Below are 23927 nucleotides of genomic sequence, written 5' to 3'. Positions count from 1 at the left end.
ACAGATGCCTGAAGAATTCCCCTGATCTGTCGGGCTAAAGGTCTTTCAGGGATTTAGGAGAAGCACGGACAGTCTGCAGCATAGCTGATATCTTCGGAAATTTGAACACAAGGAGACATCTTGCATCTTACAGTGTCATTTTAACTTCTGTATTCTAATTGAGATTAATAAATTGCACAAATATTTTAGAAATGCGCTTCAGAAATTAGATATACAGTACTTGATATACTGTATCTAAAATATTTCTAAATATTAAGCATTTTGGACTGATTAGACCCTAATGAAGAGCAAATGCATTATATAGAGGTTATATTAAGCAATATCGTAGATTGTGTTTAATGTTTTCCAATCTTATATTAAAGTTATTTTTTTTTAAAGACTGAAAAGAAAGTTTTTGTACTTTCACAATTTTTTTCACTATTGGTGAATTGTGCAGGGTGAATGATCAAAGTAAAAATATTATTGCATTCAGAAATTTTATAATCATCCCTGTCACATCTAAATGTTCAATATTTACTTTTGAGGGAAATGAAAAATTGTCCTGTGTTGTGTTTCACTTTTTTTTATAGGAAAGTGCGGGATGCCACCGGAGTAGACATTAATATGAGGGTCGGAGTCCATTCAGGCAATGTTCTGTGTGGTGTCATTGGGCTTCAGAAATGGCAATATGATGTTTGGTCACATGATGTTACACTAGCCAACCACATGGAGGCTGGAGGTGTGCCTGGGTAAGCAGATATATAAACTATAATAAAAAACTTTTGATATTTAAAATGCAGATCAGCACAAGCTATGCTCATTTCATATACCGCACAGCGTGTACAGTTATTTATGTGTGAGTGCTTCCAAAATCTCAGCATCACCTGATTAGCTGTTGCTATGAAGGTTTTGAAATCATGGTGATTTGCTGATGAAAGCAAGCCAGCAGGTAGCATTGGCTCACAGCATTGTTTCTTTAGCGCTCTCAAAAAAACATCACATGTGCCCTTCCAAAGGCGTGTCCACATCTCCTCGGTAACCCTGGAGCACCTGAAAGGGGCGTACAAAGTTGAGGACGGGGATGGGCAAAACCGAGATCCCTATCTGAAGGAACATGGGGTCATCACCTTCCTGGTCATCAACCCCAAGGTAAGACAAGCGTCCGCAAGGAGAAAGTTGGTGAAGGAAAGAAGAGTCGCAGACTAAATGCTTTTGCAGTGGACTTTCCCACAACATTGCTACATGTCTCTCTAGTTCTCATGGAAAGGTCTAATTTAGAAGATTTTGTAAGTGGAAAATTAGACCGTTCCATAAGAAATAATGTGACCTGTAGCAATGTTGATTAGCGTTTGGAATGAAGAAAGTTTGGAATGAACTAGTGCTCACTGTGTTTATCATCAGTCCTAAGCAAGGTCATTCTGAGATATCTAAGTGAACAGTTGGATAACAGAATTATGAAGCTATAAACCTTGTGTAGGCATGTTGATCTGATGCAGATACGTGAGGCAGGAGTGCATTGTGTTGGGGTTGTAACCAGGGCAGGCAGTAGGAGAGCCAGCAATAGATCCCTACGCTATGTCCAATCCGTACATTGAGTTCTGTGCAAGAATAAAAAAAACTCCAGCAGTGGTGCGCAGTTGGCTGGGGAAGATGATTGACGGACTATGACCCGGCGGTCCAGACCGTGGCTGAGGTCTAACGAGCGCGACCCCGCGTTTGTGACCGCAGGCGGAGAGGCGCAGCCCGCAGCTCAGCTGCCGTCCCCGGAACTCGCTGGACGGGGCCAAAATGAGGGCGTCGGTCAGGATGACCCGCTACCTGGAGTCCTGGGGGGCCGCCAAGCCCTTCGCCAACCTGCACCACCGCGACAGCATGAGCACCGAGAACGGCAAAATCAACACCGTGGTGAGCTTCCTCCGCCTGAACCAGGCCACCGCATCACTCTGACTTAATCTTACATGTACAGTATGGCAGAAAGGCATGTACTACCTGCATACGTCATAAGGCTGCTCCAAAGGAAGGGAATGGGCAAGGCCTACTGCCTAGCAGGAATATATATGTGTGTGTATGTTATAGCTAAAGCTATGAATTGAAACCTAATGTTGAAATATAATGTTTAAAATTCTACCCAGTATCATGTTGTCACGTCCAGCTCTTACAACTTTTATTTTTGTTCATGTAACTGCAGTTTACCAAATTCCTGTTCAGTTTGTTTAAGCAATTATACTAAAAACTTTTCAAATTGTTTGGTCCCAGTGAAGTTTAATTTTTTTGAGCATGTAAGCATGCAGGTTATCTTATGCATTCATTTTTGAAATATAAACTTTGCTGTATCCCATCTTGCCATAATATTGTTATGTATGTCAGGCTGCACGACATATTTATGCTTCTCCTGCTGATGAGCTGGTTAAATGTGCTTCATGTTCTTTCATTCCTATCTAAATGGCTATTTGAAAAAAGTGCATGCAAAGGCACTGAGGCAAATTGTCAGATTTTGTTCTTTTTTTTAGGATGTGCCAATGGGGCAGTATCATTACCAGCGCAGAACAGAACGGTGAGAAATAAGTCTATGCCTGTACAAATTGCACCATCATACATTGGTTTTGTTTGGATACAACTGTAGATCCAAGGTTTTTGTTATATTGTTGGAGACCTAGATTGGTTTGAGAGGGTGATGTTGCATGTATTGATAATAAATGGGTCTTCTGTTCTTCTTGGTGATGTTCCACTTGTATCCCTGAGAGTAACACCGATGTTCTTCACTTACGTCAGTTAGTCGGATAACAGCTTCTAAGTGGCTGAAATGACTATAGTGTAATTTAGGCTACGATTAATGGCAAGGCAATGGTAAATTAATTTCTAACCAATTTTAGAAATTCATGGAAGTTCAAAAAAATATTTCTTCAGAAATGCACAACATGCCCCAGAAGAGGAGAAAAGAAAGTGAAAAACATGCGCTAGAGCGACCGCATTTCAGTTAGAGCCCAAACACTCTCCTACCCTGTTTATGCTCCCACAGAAAGGCAACAAGCCATGGGGGAGCAGCGATGCCGCCCCCCCCCCCCCCCCCCACCTCCCTCGCCCACTTTTCCTTTGATTGCACAGCGTTTACTGGAGTTTCACGAACTTCAGTCTCTCGCTCATGCAAATGAAGAAACAGAATTTCATGAATGCGCAGAGAAAAGATGACAGAGGCCGCCCAGGGGAAGCTTGCTATTTCAGACCGTCGCAGCGGGGATCCGGGGGAAGAGTGGTCCCGGCTTTCTCTGAGGCACAGCCAGGTGTTTCGAGCGCTGCAATTCCCCCGGTGCCGTGCGGTCGTGTTATCCGCCTCAGATTTCCAATATGCCTCGAGGGGGAAGAGAATCACGTTTTTTATATTATTACTTTTTTGGCCCCAGATGTGACAATCCAGTCAACATTATAGAAGCCAATCCTGCAGAGACGTCGCTACTGTAATCGTCCGTGAGAGGGCTTGCTGGGGCTCACTGCTCCATGAATCCAGTCTTTTTTCCCCCCCCGCAGAAAATCCCAGAGGAAGAGATTCGAGGAGGAGCTGAATGAACGAATGATTAGAACCATTGATGGAATCAACTCCCAAAAGTATGCTGCAGTACATTAATATTTTTATTTTTATTTATTAATTGCTTGCATGGGTTATATTTTGTGCGTTGTTCCAGAATCTAATTCTAAAATGTTAAATGTTTGTGTTGCGCATTCTATACGCTGCATTTTTTCTACGCATTAAACGTGTTCCTAAGTGGTCGCACGTGACAGAGCTTCTGTTTTTCAGACAATGGCTGAAATCTGAAGACATCCAGAGGATATCCTTGTTCTTTCACAATAAGACACTAGAGAAGGAGGTAAGAAACCTTCAGTTGTTGAAGAGTATTATGATCCTTCATGCCAAATGCATTTTTATTTTAAATAATTTACTTTTGATGTTGGTATATACTTTAGAAGGATTCACAATTTCTGTAATTTCATAACTCAAACCACATGAGCCCTTTGAGAAATTTGAGTACTGACTTCTAATATCTGTAATTGAAATCTAAGTGTTGAAAGAACGTTGGTGAGTGTTTGGGTAAATCATATAGGAATGCCACCTTAGACCTAGATTCCTTTTTTTCCGTAGTACAGAGCAACGACTTTGCCGGCTTTCAAGTATTACGTCACCTGTGCATGCCTGATATTTTTCTGCATCTTCGTAGTACAGATTCTGGTCTTGCCGAAGTAAGTATGGTTTGCATTAACAAATACATAACGGCATGGTATGTGTGGTGTATGTGCATGACGTCCATACATTATATGGAATTAACACATAACAAAGCAACAGCTGCCATATTCTTCCACAAGCAACAAGGCATATTCTGCACTGCTTTTATTATCTCTTTCACCTATTATTTCACCTGAACAGTTCATTTGGTACTTATAATTAGATATCTCCATAGCCCTGTACCTCTCCACATTACGATATTTCTGAGAAAAGCTATCAAAGAAAAACATTAAAGTTTCAAATAAGGATGTTGTTGACGGGACTGTCAATGGCTATTACCACGTACAAAACAAGACAAGTCAACAAAGTCAACAACATCATGTCCCTGGCCAGATTCATTTGTAAATGGAACTTGGGGGCATCCAACCAAATGCTCCCCGAATGTTTCATGGAACAGAACTTTTTCAAGCTGGATTTTAATATTCTGGCATCACTTCTCTGAGTATGATTGTGCTGAGGCTAAAATTGCATCTGTAAAACTTATCTTGAAATCGAATCAAAGTTTCTCAAATAATGTGGGAATGTGATGAAAAAGACAGATAGACGCAAAAAGAGAATGAAAATGCAATACAAATCATGACTGGGAATAACTACTTGAAGACATTTCATTTCATCGATGATATTTATTTTCTCTGGATACCATAGTTCTGAAACTCACTTTGCAGAATCAAAGTGTCTGTAGCATCCATTAATAGTTTGAACGACAGACATTTAGTTTTATCATCACCCTGTAGCTTTAAGATGACCTATACAGGACATATACAGTGTTTGAAAAATACAGAAAGAAAAACAGGCAAACATAGAGATCGATTACAGGAAATTGTACTTAAATACGCAGCTGCAATGTCCCAGATGTATGTTTTCAGTTCCTGGCGTTTGTGTCATTGCTTACCTGTGCTTCACGTTCTGCAGAACTGCAGTCCTGGGGATATCCTTTGGGATGGCGTTCGTCCTGCTGTCCTTGATCCTGCTCATCTGTTTCGCCGGCCACCTCTTGGTGAGTCACGCTGTCGGAAGGAATTAAGATTTTGTCTCCAGAATGAATGTTGGTTGAAGGCTTTCAGTTTTCATTTCTGTAAATGCTGTCTAGCGAAAGAAGGTAGATGTTTCTTTTCCCAATAGATGCAGAATTTAAGTGGACTGAGTAAAAAGATGGCTTCCAGCCTGATTCCATCCAAGTTCAAACATTTATGGCTTAGTTTTATGAAAATGGCTTTTCATCAAATAATTTTAAAATAATTTTCAGTGACATTGTTGATTTCTTGTTGACTTGCAAAACAAATCCCATTTTCAAATGACAAGCATTGATTGGTAATGAAAACACTATGACAATTTAAAATGTGACAATAATATTCTAGTCCAATCCCAGCTACAAAAATTGTATGATACCTGCATGTGAGTTGAGCAACAAAGCTCAAGATAGGCTAACTAATTAAATGAGCTTCTGATGACATGCACAAATGGCTGGATTATCTTGAAAAATAAAATAACATTTAACTACCTGTGGAACTTATCCATATGGAAACAGATTTCAGTATATTTTCAAAAAGCTGATAAACATCAAAAGTGCAGCAACAGTTTGGGTCAAAGATGCTGTAAATGCTTTTGACAATTACCAACACTGTGCCTACATACACTGTACAGATCTTTGTTTGTTGAAATTGTGGATCAAAATCTATTAAGTAAAAGATATTTTGAGCTAAACAGTGAAGCTTAGGAACTTTTAATAGAAAGCAAAGTGTCTATATTGATATGATGCCTTGGCCCTGTTTGTTGATTATTTGCATACACAATATTGACTGTACTATGAAATCAATCAGTTCAATATGCAGATGACACTGCTGTTTACACTGATACTGTTTGTGCTCCTACCCTCAAACAGCCAGGCTTCCTGGCAGATGTTAATTGTTTACAAAGTTCTCATTCTGAACTAAAATCATATTTTAAACATAGAGAAATGTTGAAAACTGCATTTTTTTTATCTGTGAAGTACACTCTCAAAAATGACAAGAAGACTTGAAAGAAATACTTGATGTTATAGCTTGATGAAAGCTTTGTTTATAAACACTGCACACTGCACACTGATAATCTACTTTGGAAACTAAAAATAGGTTCTTATTTTATCATACTATAGCATACTTCTCTTCTGAAAGCAATTAAGAGCTAATGATTATGGTTACAAACTGCATGCACATGCCATGTCCCTGAGTTAAACTCGCTCAGTCCTTGAAGTGGCTTCAAATACATGCCCAACCGCATTACCACTGAAGATTGTTAAAGTTTCAAATGATTTGCCATTCTTCCTGTACTCATGTTGTTTTTATATGTTTCTTTGCTACTGTTGCGCATTCCATGAATCTATATGTATACTGGGTTGCTATCTTGGCCAGAGAATACAAATGGTCGATCTCAGTGAGACTAACGCATAAGCTAAAGAATTGATTTTTTTTCTTTTTTAAATTGGCATGGCTAAATTATGCCTATTATGTTTATTTATAGACATCTGTAATATAGGATAGTGGCTTTTCTCTCGTACCTTATCATCAAACATAAGGTATCCCTCCAGCAATCTATGATCAGAGCCCAGGACTATGGAATCCACTTACTTTCCACTGTCTTACTTTCAGGAAGCACAGAAGATGATAGTGCCCCAAATAATGAGGCAACATGCTGAAATCGTACAATCCCTTTCTGTTGGGAGCTATTTAAATCCTAACACCAGCTGCATCGTGAGTTCAGTAATTCTCCTGGATCCACAGTTCTGAGGTACAGTATCGGGGTCTACAGAGGTTCACCAGGTCTCGCCCTGAGCGTGTAGCCCGCTGGGCTCAGTACTGAGAAGGAATCAAAACGCCTCTAAACAAACCTGAGCCAAGAGGGTGAAGCTTCAGGTTTTGTTGTAGCAGCTATCTCTCTCTCTCTCTCTCCCTCTCCCCCTCTCCCCCTCTCCCTCTCTTTCTCTCTCTCTCTCTCTCCCTCTCCCCCTCTCCCTCTCTTTCTCTCTCTCTCTCTCTCTCTCTCTCTCTCTCCCTCTCCCCCTTTCCCTCTCTTTCTCTCTCTCTCTCTCTTTCTAAGAGGAATGGAAGGATTCTGAGCCCAATCTGTGCTGATGTGAACTCAGGAGATGTGGGGTTTTGGCTTGCATAAACCCTACTATAGGCATTAGGCATTATTCAATAAACAGGGTAACTCCTGAAAGAAAAGAAAAACGTGTGTAATCATTGCCTTTTGATTAAATAATTAAAAGCAACATTGGGACTGGAAGGGAAATGCTACTTAGGACTGTTGTAATTGTGCATTTATTTACTCATTGTGTAATCTGCTTTATATCCTGTTATAATTTAGCTGTATAATTGCTCAATGAGCGGTGGAGTGCCATTGGCTTGTTCAGAACTAGGCTGGTCCAGAGCATCACAGAGCAATGTTATAATTAGCTGTAATTAAAATATATGTGTTTGTTTTGGTCCTTTCTCCCATACAAGATTGCATGGTGTTGATACTGTCTATTGGGGTATCTGATCTTGGGGAAGCTGACCTATTCTAGAATGTTGTGCACAGCTAGTTGATACAAAATCACCCGTCTGTACGTGGGGGAAATCAGTTCCTGGGAAAAGGCAAGAACTTAACTTGCTGGGGTATTCTGGGTAACCGTTAAGTGACACGAATAATTATTTGCCTTGGGTGACAAAGCATTGTCTTTGATGAAATGGAACAGATTTCCTTATTGAATTTAGACTTGGCTCTCGTTTAAAAGTTGCCTGATTTTCTATAGTAGCTTCCTCTTACATTTATTAAAGTTTGACAGACAATACCCACTAATTAGCATGTCTGCTGTTGTGTTCTGCAGTGGCACCCCAGCCTTATTTTTATCCAAATTTAAGCTTAATGAACTGTCCGAGCAATTTTAACAATTATTAATTTCTCAAGCAGACCTTGTCTCTTTAACAAAAGAGATGGGAAAATCTGAAGCCTCAAATGCTTCAAAAGAGTTCTTTTTGACTTTGAAAGGTCACTTGTTTATTTCACTGGTTGGTGTTCAGTCTGTGCGCTACCAGGGCCAATAGGTTTCTCAGTTATGCTTTCTGAAAGTTCGACCTCAGGGGTGTTTGCTGGATTCTTACAGATAGCTGTGTGTTGCTTTCAAAACAACTCAACCAATGTGAATTGTTCTTTTATTGACCATGGATTGGCCTGCCCCATAGGCATTTTAGGCAGCTAGGTTAATATGAATAGTCATGACACTGATCCCATGTTAAGGTTAACAATGTGTTCATTAATGTTTAATCACTTTATAATTACTGCCCCCACAGTCAATGACAAATAGTGCAAAGGAAACTGACAGGGCCTCTCTAATAAGCTGCTGTGTGCTTCTTATAACCCTGTTCTGGGTCTGAGAATATTATTTGGCAGTTGCATAATATTTTGTTATATTTACCAGTAGCCTACTGTAACTAGGTCACCAGTGATCTATGATTCCACCTCATGCCAGTAAATTCTACAGTTCTGTTCCTCCTGAAGAGTTGGTGAAGGCTACACTCAGTGGTGCTCATTGTGTATGCGCTTGTACGTTCACACATGCAGTCAGTGCAGGAACATGTCTACACATATTCAAATATACTTTAAATAGGGAAACAATACGCAGTTACATTGTGCAAACAATATAAATTACATGTGTTCACTGAAAATCTTTCAGAGCATCATAGTGTTTAGGACAAATGGCTTCAGAGGTTTTCTGATTGGCCAGGTGTGTTAAATTGCTTCCTTAGTGCAGATATGAGAGAGATTTCAGTATCTGGCCATGATTCCAGGCTTTTGGTTGCATTTGGAGTCTGTTCTTGGCGTTTGCGAACATGAGAACCAGAGTTGTGCCAATGAAAGTCAAAAAAGCCATTATGAGCCTTAGGATTAAGAAGAAAAAAACAGAGACATAGGTCAAACATTAGGCTTACCATAATCAAGTATTTGGGGCATCATTAAGAAGAAAGAGAGCACTGGTAATCTCAATTATCCCAGTGGGCCTGGTTGGCCAATGAAGACCTCAACAGTTGATGACTGAATAATTCTCATGGTAACAAAGAGCTCAAAACACCTGTCTGACAGATCAGATAGGCACTTCAGGAGGCAGCGTGGATGTCTCAGTGTGTCACAAACAGAACTATAGAGGCTATACTGTGAGATACAAACCAATAGTTAGCCACAAAAACAGCCAGGTTATAGTTTTCTGAGAGCCCTTCTGGAAAAAGATCTTGTGGACAGATGAGATCAAGATTCACTTGTATCAGAGTAATGCCAAGAGCAAAGTGTGGTACTGCTCAAGATCCAAAGCACCCTCCCCCCTCATTTGTGAAACATGGTGGTGTACGTGTTATGCTTTGGGCATGTATGGCTGCCACTGGTACTGGCTCACTTGTCTTCATTGATGATGTAACTGTTGATAGCAGCAGCAGAATGAATTCTGAAATGTACAGAAGCATTTTATCTGCTCAAGCAAATGGCTCCAAATCTATTGGGCGATGGTTCATCCTACAGCAAGACAATGATCCCAAACATACTGCTAAAGCAACAAAGGAGTTTTTCAAAGCCAAAAACTGGAAAATCTTTGGTTGGCCAAGTCATTCAACCAATATGAATCCAACTGAGCATGCGTTTCATATGCTGAAGAGAATATTTAAGGCAACTAGCCCCAAAACAAGCAGGAGCTGCAGATGACTGCAGTATAGGCCTGGCAGATCATCACCAGAGAAGGCTAATAAAAAACTGTGTCTTTGTCCTGGACATTATAGCCGCAAAAAGCCTGCTCCTCCAAAATGCAAAACATGGGGCTGCAATATATAAAGCATACATGGTGAAGAGGTTTCAATTTTATTTTGACCTAGCATTTAAATGGGCAAGGTGCGTAATCTACGTAGGCAACTTTGAAAATGGTATGATTGATGTTGCCAGTCAGGGACGTGGTGGTTCCAGCATCTCAGAAACATCTGCAGTTCGGAGAATGGTGCGATAAACAAAAAAATATCCAGTGAGAGGCAGTTCTGTGGCCAAAAAAAAAAAAAACTTATTAATTAGAGAAGTCACAGGAGAATGGGCAGACTTGTTCAAGCTAACAGAAAGGCCACAAATGCTCAAATAACTGCTGTTTACAACAGTGGTGTGCAGACATGGCATCTCTGAACACATAACACGTGAAACCTTGAAGTAGATGGAGTACACCAGCAGAAGACCACTCTGGGTTCCACTCCTGTCAGCTAAAAACAGGAAGATGAGGCTACTGTGGGCACGTGATCACCAAAACTCGGCAATCAAAGATTGGAAAAACGTCACCTGGTCTGACGAATCTCGATAGCTGCTGTGACATGCAGATGGCAGGGTCAGAATTTGGCGTAAACAGCATGAATCCATGGATCCATCCTGCCTCATCAACAGTGCAGGCTGGTGGTGGTGCAATTGTGTGGGGAATGTTTTTTTTGGCGCACATTAGGTCCCATAATACCAACTGAGCATCATTTGAATGCCACAGCATACCTAAGCATTGATGGCATTCAAATAATGCTCAGTTCTGGCAAGATAATCTCTCGTGTCACACAAGCTGGTTCCCTGAGCATGACCGTGACTCCAGTGGTGACTAGATTCTGGGTTCCGCCATGTTGTTTTTTACGTAATGCCTTCCTTTCATGTTATATGCATGCTAGCTGTCAGTGGAATGTTGTGGTTGAGGGATTTACCTCCAGGCATTCCCCACTGTTTGACCAGTCTTTTTTGCTCAGATGATGAACTCTGCCTATTAAATAAAGCATGAGCATTGTTTCATCTCTACCTGGTTTCTGCCTCGAGTCCATCACTACAGTACCTTATTTTGCCTTCGTGCTTGCCTGCTTGCTTCCCCTTGTGGATGTAACACACTGTAAGCATCCAAGAGTTTTTCATGGCAATGCATTAATGATTCAATTTTGACTTTTTCATAGAAATTTTGCAATAAATATTTTAAACATTTCAGAATCTGTATTGTTGTTCTTTTTTTTTTTTTAGTAGAACCTTTGAATTTAATTTATTGGTCCAACTAATCGCCCTAGTAGTCACTAACATCACAACCAAACAAATATTTATCTATTTGCTAATTAGTATTCATGTGTTCCTGTTTCCACCTGAGCTCTTTAGGTTGAACGATATATGTAGCCAACTCATGCTAAGAAGGTGTAGAGAGCTCAGAAACTGAATATTTTTGTTGAATAATTAGACATGTTCCTAACCCGTCCACCTATAGTGAATTGAGCTGTGGGCAGTGCGTTGTCTTTGTAAAGCATTGTCTTGTCAACACCACCATTTTAGTATGAATATATATGTATGTCAAAGTGAATGAGGTGATCCTGTTATGATGCAATACAAAACATATCTGTGCAGAAGAACTAACTGTAACTGTAATTTAACCGGGGAAATATGCCCCTGTGTATCTTGTACTATCACTAATGCCATTAGGGTTATCTCAGGTCTGCTGTCATGGCTGAAGCTATGGGGGTCATGCTGGGATTAAAAATAGCCGGCTGACTTATTTTTCTCTCTCTTATCTTCTAAGCAATGCAGCAAATCCGCCTCCGGTTCCCTGCTCTGGATCTTGAGCTCGTCCAGAATCATCGCCAACAAACCCTGGCCACGTCTCACCCTCACCATGACAACCACTACACTGATATTAATAATGGCCGTTTTCAATATGGTAAGTGCTGGTTCACTGGCTCTGTGGTCAGGACCCTTGGAAGAATGGTTGTTCAGTCCCTCTCCTGCAGAGTCAAAGGACATCAAATTCTTTAAAACAGAAGCCTGTCCCTTCTGTACTTGGCACTGAGTTAGAGAGTAGGAGCTCTGAATTAATGATATGTTTCCAAGATAGTCACGTGATTGGTGCAGATCACTGATGGTTGGAACTGGCTTGGAGACAATTTTATAGCAGTTGCATTTTAAAAATGGTGGCTGCCACTACACACCTTCCTGCTGTTTCCCACTTCTGGGGAAGCTTTCAGGACAATGGACAGCAGCAGTCTTGTCTTTGGGCAATCACTGCTTGGGTTGCTTGGTAATCAGCCAAGGTGTTGCTTTTTGCCTTCTTCAGTGCTGTTTTGTCCTGTTGAGTCTTTAGACTGAGAGATCTTTATGTCAGTCATTAATGAATAAATGAGAGTAAAAATCTCTCATAAATACTTTTCTGCAAACCAGCCATCTAGCTAGATTTTTTTGAGATTCAGACACCACATATTTTGCATTTTACATTAACAATAAGGCTTAACAGTCAGACGTGCGTGAATGGGAGTGCAGCACTAGCCAAAACTACCAGTGTGACAGACCAGAGATAACCCATTTTGATAATGCTAAAAATGTCTCTGGACAGACCGATAGTTCATGTTGATGACACAATGCACTCGCTACAGCTAGCTCTCTGAGGGATGATACACACAACAAAAAGAACACGAGTAACCACAGATCTGCGGTTGCTAGAGCCCGGTATCCTGCCGCTGGGTTCGCCGCTGATTTGTAGCATTCTGCCCTCACCCAGGTCCCATCAGGTCCAGTGCCCTTACCATCTCAGGCTACAGCCCCTGCTTTTTAAATGTGCACCTGCCCTGCTCTTACATTTCTAAAAAATGGCTTGGGGGCTACTTAAGATTCTGCAGCCGAGGGTGAGTGACTTGAGGTTTCAAAGAATAGTTATTCAAAGCCTAATTAAAGTCATTTCTCTGGCTGGGGAATTCATCTCTGACCTGCCTGCCAGGCACATCTTCTCATTTGAGAAAAAAGAAAAAAAAGTACCCACAACCATCCACAAAGGACGTGTTGACTTCACTTCTGAAAAGGATCTAATGGTACACAGCTGCCAGGGGGAAGAACTAAACACAGCATAGCAGTACAATATAACTTATTGCATTATTTTTTTTTTGTTGAAGTCTGTTGAACATGCCGTTCTGAAAAGGCTCTTAGATTCCAGCTTTAGCCATTGCGAGTTGTACTCATACCAGTAAGCCATTTGAGCTGGCGCAAAGAGAATCAGACAAAATCAGCTGAGGGAGAGGGCTGGCGTTTAATAATTCAGACCCATATTTTTTTTTTCTCTAAAGGGGAGAGAGCTCATTAGTTTGCCTTTACAGACGAGAGAGAACGCTTGATTGAATGACAGAGATTTCCATTGCCCTGACCTCACATTTTACCTTCTGGAAAATGAGATAGAGTCCGGAGTGCCAGCTCCACGTTTAGACCTTGACATGAATCGATTTGGCAGATTATGATCTTGTTTTTCTCATGCCCTCAGTCCAGCTCATTGAACCCCAATGAGGTCTCTGCTGACTGATAGATTGTGCATGCTCTGTTTTGTGCTGAATCAGTGCAAAGCAATTTATAAAATTTGTCTTTCAAACTACAGCCATGGATTGATAATGTACTGACAATATTCGAAGAAAAATTACTGGTAAAATGATGTTGTTGAATAAATGTTAACTTACAGTGCAGTCTGCAAGTATTTGGACAGTGATACAATTTTGTTTATTTTATTTATTTCTATTTTGTATACTATGGCAGTATACTCTGGCACATTGGATTTAAAACGAAACAAAGAATATGAGGTTAAAGTACAGGCTACCTTAATTTGAGGGAATTTCCATCCATATCAGCTGATCCATATAGAAATTACAGCCCTGTTTATACATAAAGTTCACCAATTGTAGTGAACCAAAAGTAAATAAACAAATTAACATAATCTTAATTAAAGTCATCATATTTAGTACTTTGTTCCAAATCTTTTGCATTTGATGGCTGCTTGACATATGGGACCCATAGAAATCAGCAGATATTAGATATATTCCCTGGTGCTGCTCTGCCAGGATTCAGGTCAGGTGACTGGCTTGGCCAATCAAGAACATTTCACTTTTTGGCCCTGAAAAACTCCTTGGCTGCTTTAGCGATATGTTTGGGGGCCATTGTCCTGCTGCAAAGTGAAGCATCTTCCAATGAGTTTGGAGGCATTTGATTGGAACTGATCAGATAAGATGTTTCTGTACACTGCAGAATTCATCCTACTGCTGCTGTCAGCAGTCACATCATAATAAAGAGAAATGAGCCTGTTCCAGTGGCAGCCATACGTGCCCAAGCCATAGCACTACCACCTCCATGTTTCACAGATGAGGTGGTATGCTATGGACCATAAGCAGTCTCTTTCTTTCTTCAGACTTTCCTCTTTCCTTCACTTTGGTACAGGTTAATACTTATATGTCTTTAAAATGTTGTTCCAGAATTATGCAGCTTTTTAATGTACTTTTTAACTAACCCTAGTTAGTCCTTCTGTGCTTACTAGTGGTTTGCATCTTCCGGTAAACTCTCTGAGGTTATGCTCATGTAGTCTTCTTTTTATGGTAGTCTTTGATATCTATGTCTATATCCTGATCTATTTGATAGTTGAAAAGCTGTTTTTCTGCACAATTCTTGTATTCTTTGGTCTTCCACTGCAGAGGTCGACCAGGTCGTTTGCTATTGTTGAGCTCACCAGTGCATTCTTGCTTCTTAACAATGCACAACAGTTAATTTTGACACACCCACTGTTTTGTCTCTGATTAACGTATTCAGATTGATCATCCTCAGAAAATGGCCTGCTTTACTGGGCATTGACACTTCTTTGGTTCTCATGTTGAGAGACAAGAGCAACAGCCCCCAAATGCTAAAGCCAAACCTTTCATCGGCTCTCGACCTTTTGTTAGCATTTTTGTGCATTAACTAATCATGCAACAACAAACAGCTGAGCACCCAATTGTCCAATTACTTTTGGCCCCCTAAAATGAAGGGACTGGGTATAAAAAGGGCTGTAATTCCTACAAGTTTGCATAATATGGATGTAAATACCCACAAATTAAAGCCAAGAGTCTGCATTTTGACCTCACATTCATTGTCTCATTTTAACTCCAATGTGCTGGAGTACGGAGCCAAAACAACTAAAATTGTGTCACTGTCCGAATACTCATGGAACGTATTATATTTTTGCTTGAATTAGAGTTGCCAACAGTCTTGTGTTAGCTGTAACATCCTGCATTTCAGTTCAGCCAAAGATGATATGCTCCATATGGAATTCTCTCTTTCCTGTTTCCCTAGGTCCTGCAAATGTTACATATGGTGCAAATGTATTATCTATTTTCTTTTCTTTTGTAATACATTTGGGCGAAGCAATGTTATTATTCAAAACTATTTTTAATAATAATTTGATCCACAGCATTTAAAAAAATAATTTTCTTTAGTTTTTCTTAGAAGACAAAATGATGCCTGCAGCGTCGAACGCCTCCAATGAAACGTCGTATTACTCGAACGCCCAGGGTCCGCAATTCCCAGAGAATAATTTTTTCTACCTTCCTGTAAGTAACAGCCTCTTGGATTTTCTGTGAAAGGGTTGGTCACAATGTACTGCATCATGGGAAGCGCTTCAGAGGAGCTAGCATGTGTGACCATTATGGTTGCAGCAATATCTTGCCAAGTTAAAAGCATCCTCTGTTGTTCTAATGCTCCTTGAGGGTTGTGCACTTTTATTTCTTTTTGGAATTTACTGTAACTTGAAAATGTACTCTATCTCCTCTTGAGTCACATCTACACAGTAAAATTTCCAGTAATTTAACTTGAACAGAGTACATATGAGACCAAGTTGTAACATGCTGTATGTACTCTGTAAGAGTTGATTTAACACTGGCCATTTTACTGTGTATTATGTTTCTATAATTCTGTTGTTGCAAGTTGGGATGTCACAGTCTAAGATGGTGTTGACCATAACAAAAATAATTCTGTATGATATTGATATTCAATGCCTCCATTTTGTACTAAAAACTCAATCCTTGTTCTCTCATCATCATTTGATTGTATATCACAACAGTGACAATGCTGACATCATTAGAGAAAATCTGTTGAACATGTCATAGATGTTCAGAAGGAATATTTGTTGAATCTGAATAAATGCCATTTTTCATGCTGAGCTGTGACTAAATTGAATTGTTTCAGCTGATTACACTAGAAACCAGGGAATAGATGTAGAGAGGAATGGAACAGTGAAACTGAAAATGAAACCAGAACAAGCACTGTTATATTTGCCATATACGATTTGATATACAAAAATAAATGAATAAAGTAATTAATTCATTAAAAACTGGCAGTTGCTGAAATAAATCCAAATGAGCTATAATTGAAATTCCCATCATCATCATCATCGTTAATGTTTTCTACCGACTATCCCTGCTAATGAGCTTTATCCACTTCAGTGGCAAAAGACCTCTGAAACTAGCGTGCTCACATTTTCATTTGGTCCAATCTCCTTGAGAGTAATACGACAAGTAATTCAATTTTTGTTTAACGGAATAACAAAACGTGAAAACATGTTTGGTGCCACTTTTTTTAGGATGTCATTTGGAGGTTCTGAGTGCCATTTGATCTGAAACATGAACACCTGAACATACTGCCATTTAAATTAAATTTAAGATGGGCAATGCATATTTTCTGCATATATTGAAATGGCATCATTGATAGAATTGCATATTTGATCTTTGAAACAGAATTTCACCGAACATTTCAAATACTATTATTACAGACAGACTATTACAGACTATACTATTTACGTATAAAAGAAAATGTTTAGGACTCTTTTGTGGTATATTCCTTTTTGAAATGCCTAATTTCTTTTTGAAAAGTCAAAAATGTATTCCACAGTAAAAGCCATGATGAGAATTAAATGGAGAACCAAAATTTAATGAAAATGATTGTGAAGAGTCTCCTCCCGTGTGGCTCATCTGTTAAAGCTCCTCACAGTGAGCACAGGCAGGGTCCGATAGTCTAGACATTACTAGTCCCTGTCTGGGAAATGCCATTAGCTGACAGTGGTGTGGCAGTTAGCTTTTTACCACAGGGGGGGGCTGGGATTAAGTTTCTCCAGCTTCAGTCCTGGTTTCCACAAGATACTTCAGTGTCACCACCCCTAGTGACTCTAGCACTAATGAAATTGCAATGCTGTTCTGTAAAAAATAATAAATATATAAATAAAAATTCTGTCGAATTTAATCTTCCAAATGGCTTCCTTCTAAAAGTGTGCACTGAGGCAAAAGCAAATTATAAGTTCATTAAGTACTGTTTATTTGTAACTATTTATTTAATACTTAATTTATTGCTGAATGTGTGCCTCCAGAGAAGTCTGAAAAATGCCTGTGCAAAATATTATTTGAGACACTGACGTAAGGCGCTTTTAATATAGCTGCCCCGCTCCCAACCCCACCTCCTCCTCTGTCAACATCACTTCCCATCACTCATCTCTACTCATCTGTAAATCTTTATTCTCTCTCTCTATCTCTCTCTCTCTCTCTCTCTCTCTCTCAGATTCAGATTTAAATGGCTTTAATGGCATGAATGGAAATAAACCATTTTTGCCAAAGCAACACAAGATACAATAAAGAAAACCAAATAAATAAATAAATTATATACCATCAGTTCTCTAAAACTGATCAAATGAGGACTATGTTAAACTGTTCATTTCTTTTCTCTCTCTCAGTATTTTATATACAGTTGCATTCTGGGCCTTGTCTCGTGCTCAGTGTTCCTGAGGATTAACTACGAGCTGAAGATGGTGATCATGCTGGCCGCTGTGGCGGGCTACAACACCATCATCCTCCAGACTCACGCTCCCGTGCTGGACGAGTACAGCAGGTTCCTCTACAAAAGCCAGAGTCTGGACAGGTGGGAGCCTTGCCTTGTCCCTCCTCTATCCATGCATCACAAAGGAAAGTTTCCACTGCCTATCACACTTTGTGATGGAGAAAAACTCCTCTTTCCCGAAGCCTAACTGTGGTATTAATCTTTGTAGAAGTGATTTCTTTACTATGAGACACACTTGCCATATCCTTTGAAAGGATTAGATCGTGGCATTTGGCTTTAATCCCTGTCTTGCTTGATAATGCCGTCAAAACCTGTCTCCATGGACACCGTTGAGGTTTGTCCAGACGTCTTTTCTTTCGTTCAACTTTGTCCCCTTCTGTAAGAATTCAGAACTTCTCGAATGCCTGTCGGTCATTTTTTAAAAACTATAATTTATGTATCACACATAATGTATGAGCAGCCAGAGAACAAGAAAGGCAGAGCAAATGCAAATAAACGTTCCAGTGTGTCTTTATACTTTACAGGCTCGCCCCCAATGGTCCTCCCATTACACAAGATGAAAGACTGTGATTAATCCCTTTCCCATCACTGTGGCAGTAGCTGCCGCACGCGCACAGCACTTTGATTCCATCGCGGGGCCGCCAGAGGTGCAAGGAGACTCCAATTTGTCTGAAAATGAAAATCCCACAAAGCTCCAAAAATAGCAAATCAGATCGGCTTCAAAGAGCACCCGAGGAAAACGGCCATCCGCGTCCCTCGCGCCTCCTCCCCTCTCCCCCCGCCTAGCCGCCCAAACTTCTGCGTTCCGGAACGTTCCGAGCCGTTCTCGTGGCCGGTGCGAGCTGTCGAGGGGGTGAGAACCGTGCCCCTGTGTTTTTTGCGTCGGCCCCAGGACTCCCTCTGTCTTATTATCGCAGGCCTGAGCCCCGGGCCCTAATTGATTGGCCCGTCAGAGGTTCTGAATTATGGCGGCGGGGCCAGACGGGGTGTGGCGGGCCAGCGCGGCGCTGAGTGGCGGGAGAGGGCCGGCTCTGCCAGACGGGCCCTTCTGAGACCCGCTCGGTGTTCTTTTCGGCGCAGGCACACCTGCTGTCTTGCCAGCCCTCATTAGGCTGCCAGACTGCTGCCTGACATATCCGGGGCTTGTGGGCCTCAGCGGGGACCCCAGAGGTCATTTCCTCTGTCCCCCAGTAGAGGCGGCCTGCTTCGGTCTGCACACACTTTCCACTCAGGTCCCAGACTGGATTTATTTTTCTGGGCAACAGTAACATGAAATGTGTTTCTGAAATCAAATGCATGGTGGTCGAAAATAATAAACATCTTTGGTAAATGATATTTCATTTTAAATTCAGCAAAATTCCATTCTATAACTATGTATCACACCTTCACATCCTTCACAAAGACTTGACACCAAGACCCTGACTGATTTCTGCGTCCCTTTTAAAATGAAAGAAATTCAGAAATTACTTATTCGCAGTAGTTCAATCTCCCCATTTCACACTAGTTAGACAGTTTTGTATAGCCCTTTCATATGGTTCTGCTCTGGGGACTTTTGGGGCTTTAATTGCAGTCTCCTGATTGGTGCTGTGTGAATGAGGTGAGGGAGCTGGGTGGCTGTGATAAAGCAGAAGTGACATTCAATAGTGAATGACAGTTGGAGGGAGCATTGGGCTGTCTGTCGTTTGAGAATTCTGTAAATCTATTCTCCCTCTCTTTGTCTCTCCCTCTGTCTTTCTCCGTCTGTTTCTCTTGCTATATCTCTCTTTTTCTTACTCTCTCTCTCTCTCTCTTCTTCTTCTTCTTTTTCTTCATTCTATTCTAGACCAGGAGTTCTGAAAGACCTGAAGACGATGGGCTCTGTCTCTCTATTCATATTTTTCATCACTCTGCTTGTTTTGGCTAGACAGGTGAGTGCCTCTTTGCGATGAGCAGTTTCTAAAATTGCATCATCCAATATTTATTTGAATTTGACTTGATTTCAAGCTGAAAAGATCCAGCAAAAGCAGCAAACCCATCCCATTTCCCCTGGAAGTCTGGTTTTTGCAGACCTATAAGACCCTGTCTGTTTTAAAAGTATAACACAATTTCACAGGGGTCTTTTTGGTTAATAAATGATACCATCTCCATTCCATATTTCATCGTCTGATGAAAAACCCATCAAGATAAGTATCTCACCGCCATTTTTATTTCATAGTCATTTTCACAATATCCTTACTGCAGCTTCAGTCAGTATTATTTCACCATTACAACTGCACTTAACGGTATATTGACTTCACTTGTCTCCTAAGCATGCCGCATCCGTTTCCTTGGACACCGTATCTTCAGAAATAATTGGGAATAGATTAAAAATGTATCTCTCAAAATGCTAAAGCGGCCCCACAATTTGGCAAAAAAAAAGAACTATTATTAGGTTGAGGGGCGGATGAGAAGCAATATAAAAGCGGTGGAAAAATATTGTTAAAGCTTACATTACCCTGCCATGGGGTATCATCAATCAGTCCCTTACGCAGACAGACGTATGTGGGAGATGGATCTCCTTGGAGACCGAGGGCCCATTTGTAAGCTCCAAATCTGGGACCCACCTGGAGGACTTGTCACACAGGCTATTCTCCATAGGCTGTGCCTGTATGATTTATAGAAGTGGGAGTTTCATTTTGGGGACAACCGAGAGGCTCGAAAATAAAAATGTGGGTCGACCCAGCTAGCGCACGGTGTGTTTCACAAGTCATACAGCAATGTCTCTGCACCAGAATTAAAGAGCGGTGGAAACACGGTCAAGCATTTGGGGCACAGAATGCAGTCTCCGACACTCACATGTATGGGGCTGCCATTTTGTGTAGTTACGCCTTTCATTAAACTGGAGTTTTGTTAGGTTATCTCTTTTTATCTCTCCAATGCAGCCATCCTTAGCATTGAATGTCTGAACACAATATTTAAATGGGTCATATGCTCTGGGCCATACAGCTACATTTGAAAAGAGTCCTTGTAACTGAAATGATTTGTGATTAGATTCAGAGGCGCAAATGGAAGGCAAAGAGTAATTGCTGAGTTAAACGCTGAAAGGTCTGGTGGAGATAAATGTCTACAGTACTATTTATCCTACCTTATTCACTGCTACAACAAGACTATAATTTGTTTTTTGTTTTGTTTTTTTACTTTATGATGTACTCGCCTCTAGTAATGCTGTGCAATTCAGCTAGGATCATTTATCAAACAGATAACTGTGATAGCACAGAACACAAATAACATATACAGATATATCTGAATTAAAACGAGATTCATTTGCCAGGGCAGCTGTTCATTTCTGGGGTGTACGATGAAAGCTAATCTGTTTTCATGTCAACTTCCGCATTTAATCATTTAATTCGTCTAACATTTTATTTTCCTGAATAAAACAGTGAAGTTTAGCTGCAGACTGCACATCTATATTTCCTGATTTCTTAAAATGTTTATTTTTATTTATTAATTTATTGTGATCAGATGGAGCAGGGAACCAGAACTGAAACAGTAGTTTACAGAAATATTGACCCTGGGAAAATTAATGAAACAATAATCAGCATATGCACAGGTGTTCCAGGACAGGAGGACCTAAAATACCAAATTAATTTCACAGCTCCTTATATTTAGTCTTCTAGTTCCTAGGAAGGTTTAATTTACGCAAGTGCTTGTGCAGTACCCCATAACACAAAGCTCATCTCCAACAGCTGAAGCCTGTGCTTTCTATTGGAAAGTCTTTCATATTGTAGTAGCCGGTCTTAACTCGGCTATCTGCAATTCCCAGAGATTTAAGTGTTTATTTTAAATTAAATTAAATAAAAATTTTAAAAATGAAGCCCTGTGTTAGATTGGCGACCTGTCCAGGGTGTAATCCTGCCTCTTGCCCAATGCACGCTGGGATAGGCTCCAGCACCCCCACCACCCTGACCAGGATAAGCGGATATAGATAATGGATGGCTGGATGGACAAAAAAATGAAATGAAAAAATAGTCATCACAAGGCTTACTAACCTGGAAAGTGTTGTATTAAAAAATCAGTTTTATGTGTTTTTTAATTAAATGAGCTGGAGATTTACTTAAGGCTAAATTGACAAAAGTTAGACCAGGGAGGTCCAGCAGGGGTGCTTGTGCTCATTAATATTCTCTACTAAAACAACTTCCTTTTCCCAGATTGTTATTACTTAAATAAATTTACATGCATTCTTCCACTGGTTTATTATTTGTTTATTACTTTGTTTTGGAATGTACATGAATCACAATTCTTGCCACTGTGTGAATGTGCAGTCGACGTGTGTTTTCTGTCTGCAGTGAGGAGTTGAGTGTGTGTGGGCGTGTGTTTTTGTGGCAGGTGGGTGGGGAGGGTCTGGGGTTAACAGCTGTTCTTTGACTTCTTTCTGTACTTCACACAGCTAGTGATCAGATGTGTACTGTCTCTTTACCTCTGTGTCCTCTTGTAACAGAATGAATATTACTGTAGGTTAGATTTCCTGTGGAGGAACAAGTTCAAGAAGGAATGCGAGGAGATCGAGACCATGGAGAACCTCAACCGCGTCCTGCTAGAGAACGTTCTTCCAGCCCACGTTGCAGAGCACTTCTTGGCGCGTAACTGGAAGAATGAGGTGTGTGTGTGTGTGTGTGTGTCTCTCTCTCTCTCTTCCTGTTTCCACACCTCTTGGCTTTCAAGTCACTGATAAATATCGGCATCATCCAATGACCTGTTCCTATGTGTTTTCCAACAGGATTTGTACCACCAGTCGTATGACCTGGTCTGCGTCATGTTTGCCTCAATTCCAGACTTCAAAGAGTTCTACACCGAATCAGACGTCAACAAAGAGGGCTTGGAATGCCTGAGACTGCTCAATGAGATCATTGCAGATTTTGATGAGGTAGCTACTATTTGTTTATGCTTCACGCTCTGTGAGGCAAATCACTGGAGGTTAAAGTGTCAACATATTTCAAATTCTCATCAGTCCTTATTTACAAAGGAGGAAACAAATCAAACTGTCAATTATCTATTAATCAAAAGTTTTAAAACCAGTGAAATTATCCACGCACTTCTAGCATTCGCATACTTTTTTAGTGTCCAAATCCATAAAGCAGACAGCAATTGTGACAGATTTGCAATGAGTAACAAATATGAGTAAAACATTAGTGATTATCAATCTGCGCGAACCCCAGTTGTGTTCTTTTTTCTGGGGGTGGGGGGGGGGGTGGAATGTTGACTCATCCCTCATCTGGCCCTCTGACAGTTGCTGTCCAAGCCCAAGTTCAGCGGCGTAGAGAAGATCAAGACTATCGGCAGTACTTATATGGCCGCCACGGGCCTGAACGCGTCCCCTGGGCCAGAGTACACACAGGTAACAAAACAACCGACAGACACTCAGACAGAGACCGCCCATTAGACAGGTGCACACACAGGGGCACAGGGGCATGGACCTACAGTTTCAGTTTCATATGTAAAAGAGAGAACATCTCAGTAAGACTTGGTGTTGTCGATTTGTCTTGGTTACTGGAGTAGCGTATGAGCCAATACAAACAGAAAAGGCAAACTCCCTGGAATAGCTGAGTAGGATAATCTCAATGTCCTTCAGACATGACTCACTGTTATCTAAAATGTAAGTGCATCTTGCATTGTTTACATGAATAAATGCATGTATTATAAATTATCTATTGATTGAAAAACATGCTGTACATTTTTTTCTGCAAGGAATATGAACTGACGAGCTTGGTTTTGTCAAGACATCTATGACATGCTTTCCTATATACTTTTATTTGTTCAGCCATCATTTCTCAAGTATGAAATTATTCTATATCAATATTTGTTTTTGCATCCAGGAACATGACAGACAGTACATGCACATCGGCACAATGGTGGAGTTTGCCTTTGCGCTGGTGGGAAAACTCGACGTCATCAACAAACATTCCTTCAATGACTTCAAACTCAGAGTCGGTAGGTACATTTTACTTGTAGTCAGAAAAAAAGACATCCATCTTCATAAAGGAGTCTCAAAATGTGCTCTGGGTGTACT

General features: G+C 40.6%; 1 protein-coding gene across 2 annotated transcripts in view; it reads left to right on the top strand.

Annotated features, from left to right (window-relative positions):
- The window catches only part of adcy2b (adenylate cyclase 2b (brain)), a 59543-nt gene that overhangs the window by 34155 nt on the left and 1461 nt on the right, over positions 1-23927 (top strand). The window contains exons 8-23 of one of the 2 annotated variants that reach the window (XM_035430751.1): positions 570-728; positions 996-1128; positions 1708-1884; positions 2490-2533; positions 3505-3582; positions 3773-3842; positions 4115-4212; positions 5168-5252; positions 11826-11963; positions 15517-15630; positions 17799-17983; positions 19725-19809; positions 22359-22517; positions 22638-22784; positions 23148-23255; positions 23734-23848. In XM_035430751.1, coding sequence (XP_035286642.1) covers positions 570-728; positions 996-1128; positions 1708-1884; positions 2490-2533; positions 3505-3582; positions 3773-3842; positions 4115-4212; positions 5168-5252; positions 11826-11963; positions 15517-15630; positions 17799-17983; positions 19725-19809; positions 22359-22517; positions 22638-22784; positions 23148-23255; positions 23734-23848 — 1895 coding nt within the window. Of the gene's footprint in view, positions 1-569; positions 729-995; positions 1129-1707; positions 1885-2489; positions 2534-3504; positions 3583-3772; positions 3843-4114; positions 4213-5167; positions 5253-11825; positions 11964-15516; positions 15631-17798; positions 17984-19724; positions 19810-22358; positions 22518-22637; positions 22785-23147; positions 23256-23733; positions 23849-23927 lie in introns of those variants that run through there. The other variant, XM_035430753.1, reaches the window with a different exon arrangement.

Source organism: Anguilla anguilla, chromosome 8, assembly GCF_013347855.1.
Source record: "Anguilla anguilla isolate fAngAng1 chromosome 8, fAngAng1.pri, whole genome shotgun sequence".
Taxonomy (NCBI): Eukaryota; Metazoa; Chordata; class Actinopteri; order Anguilliformes; family Anguillidae; genus Anguilla; species Anguilla anguilla.
This window is presented reverse-complemented; position numbering and strand designations above follow the sequence as displayed.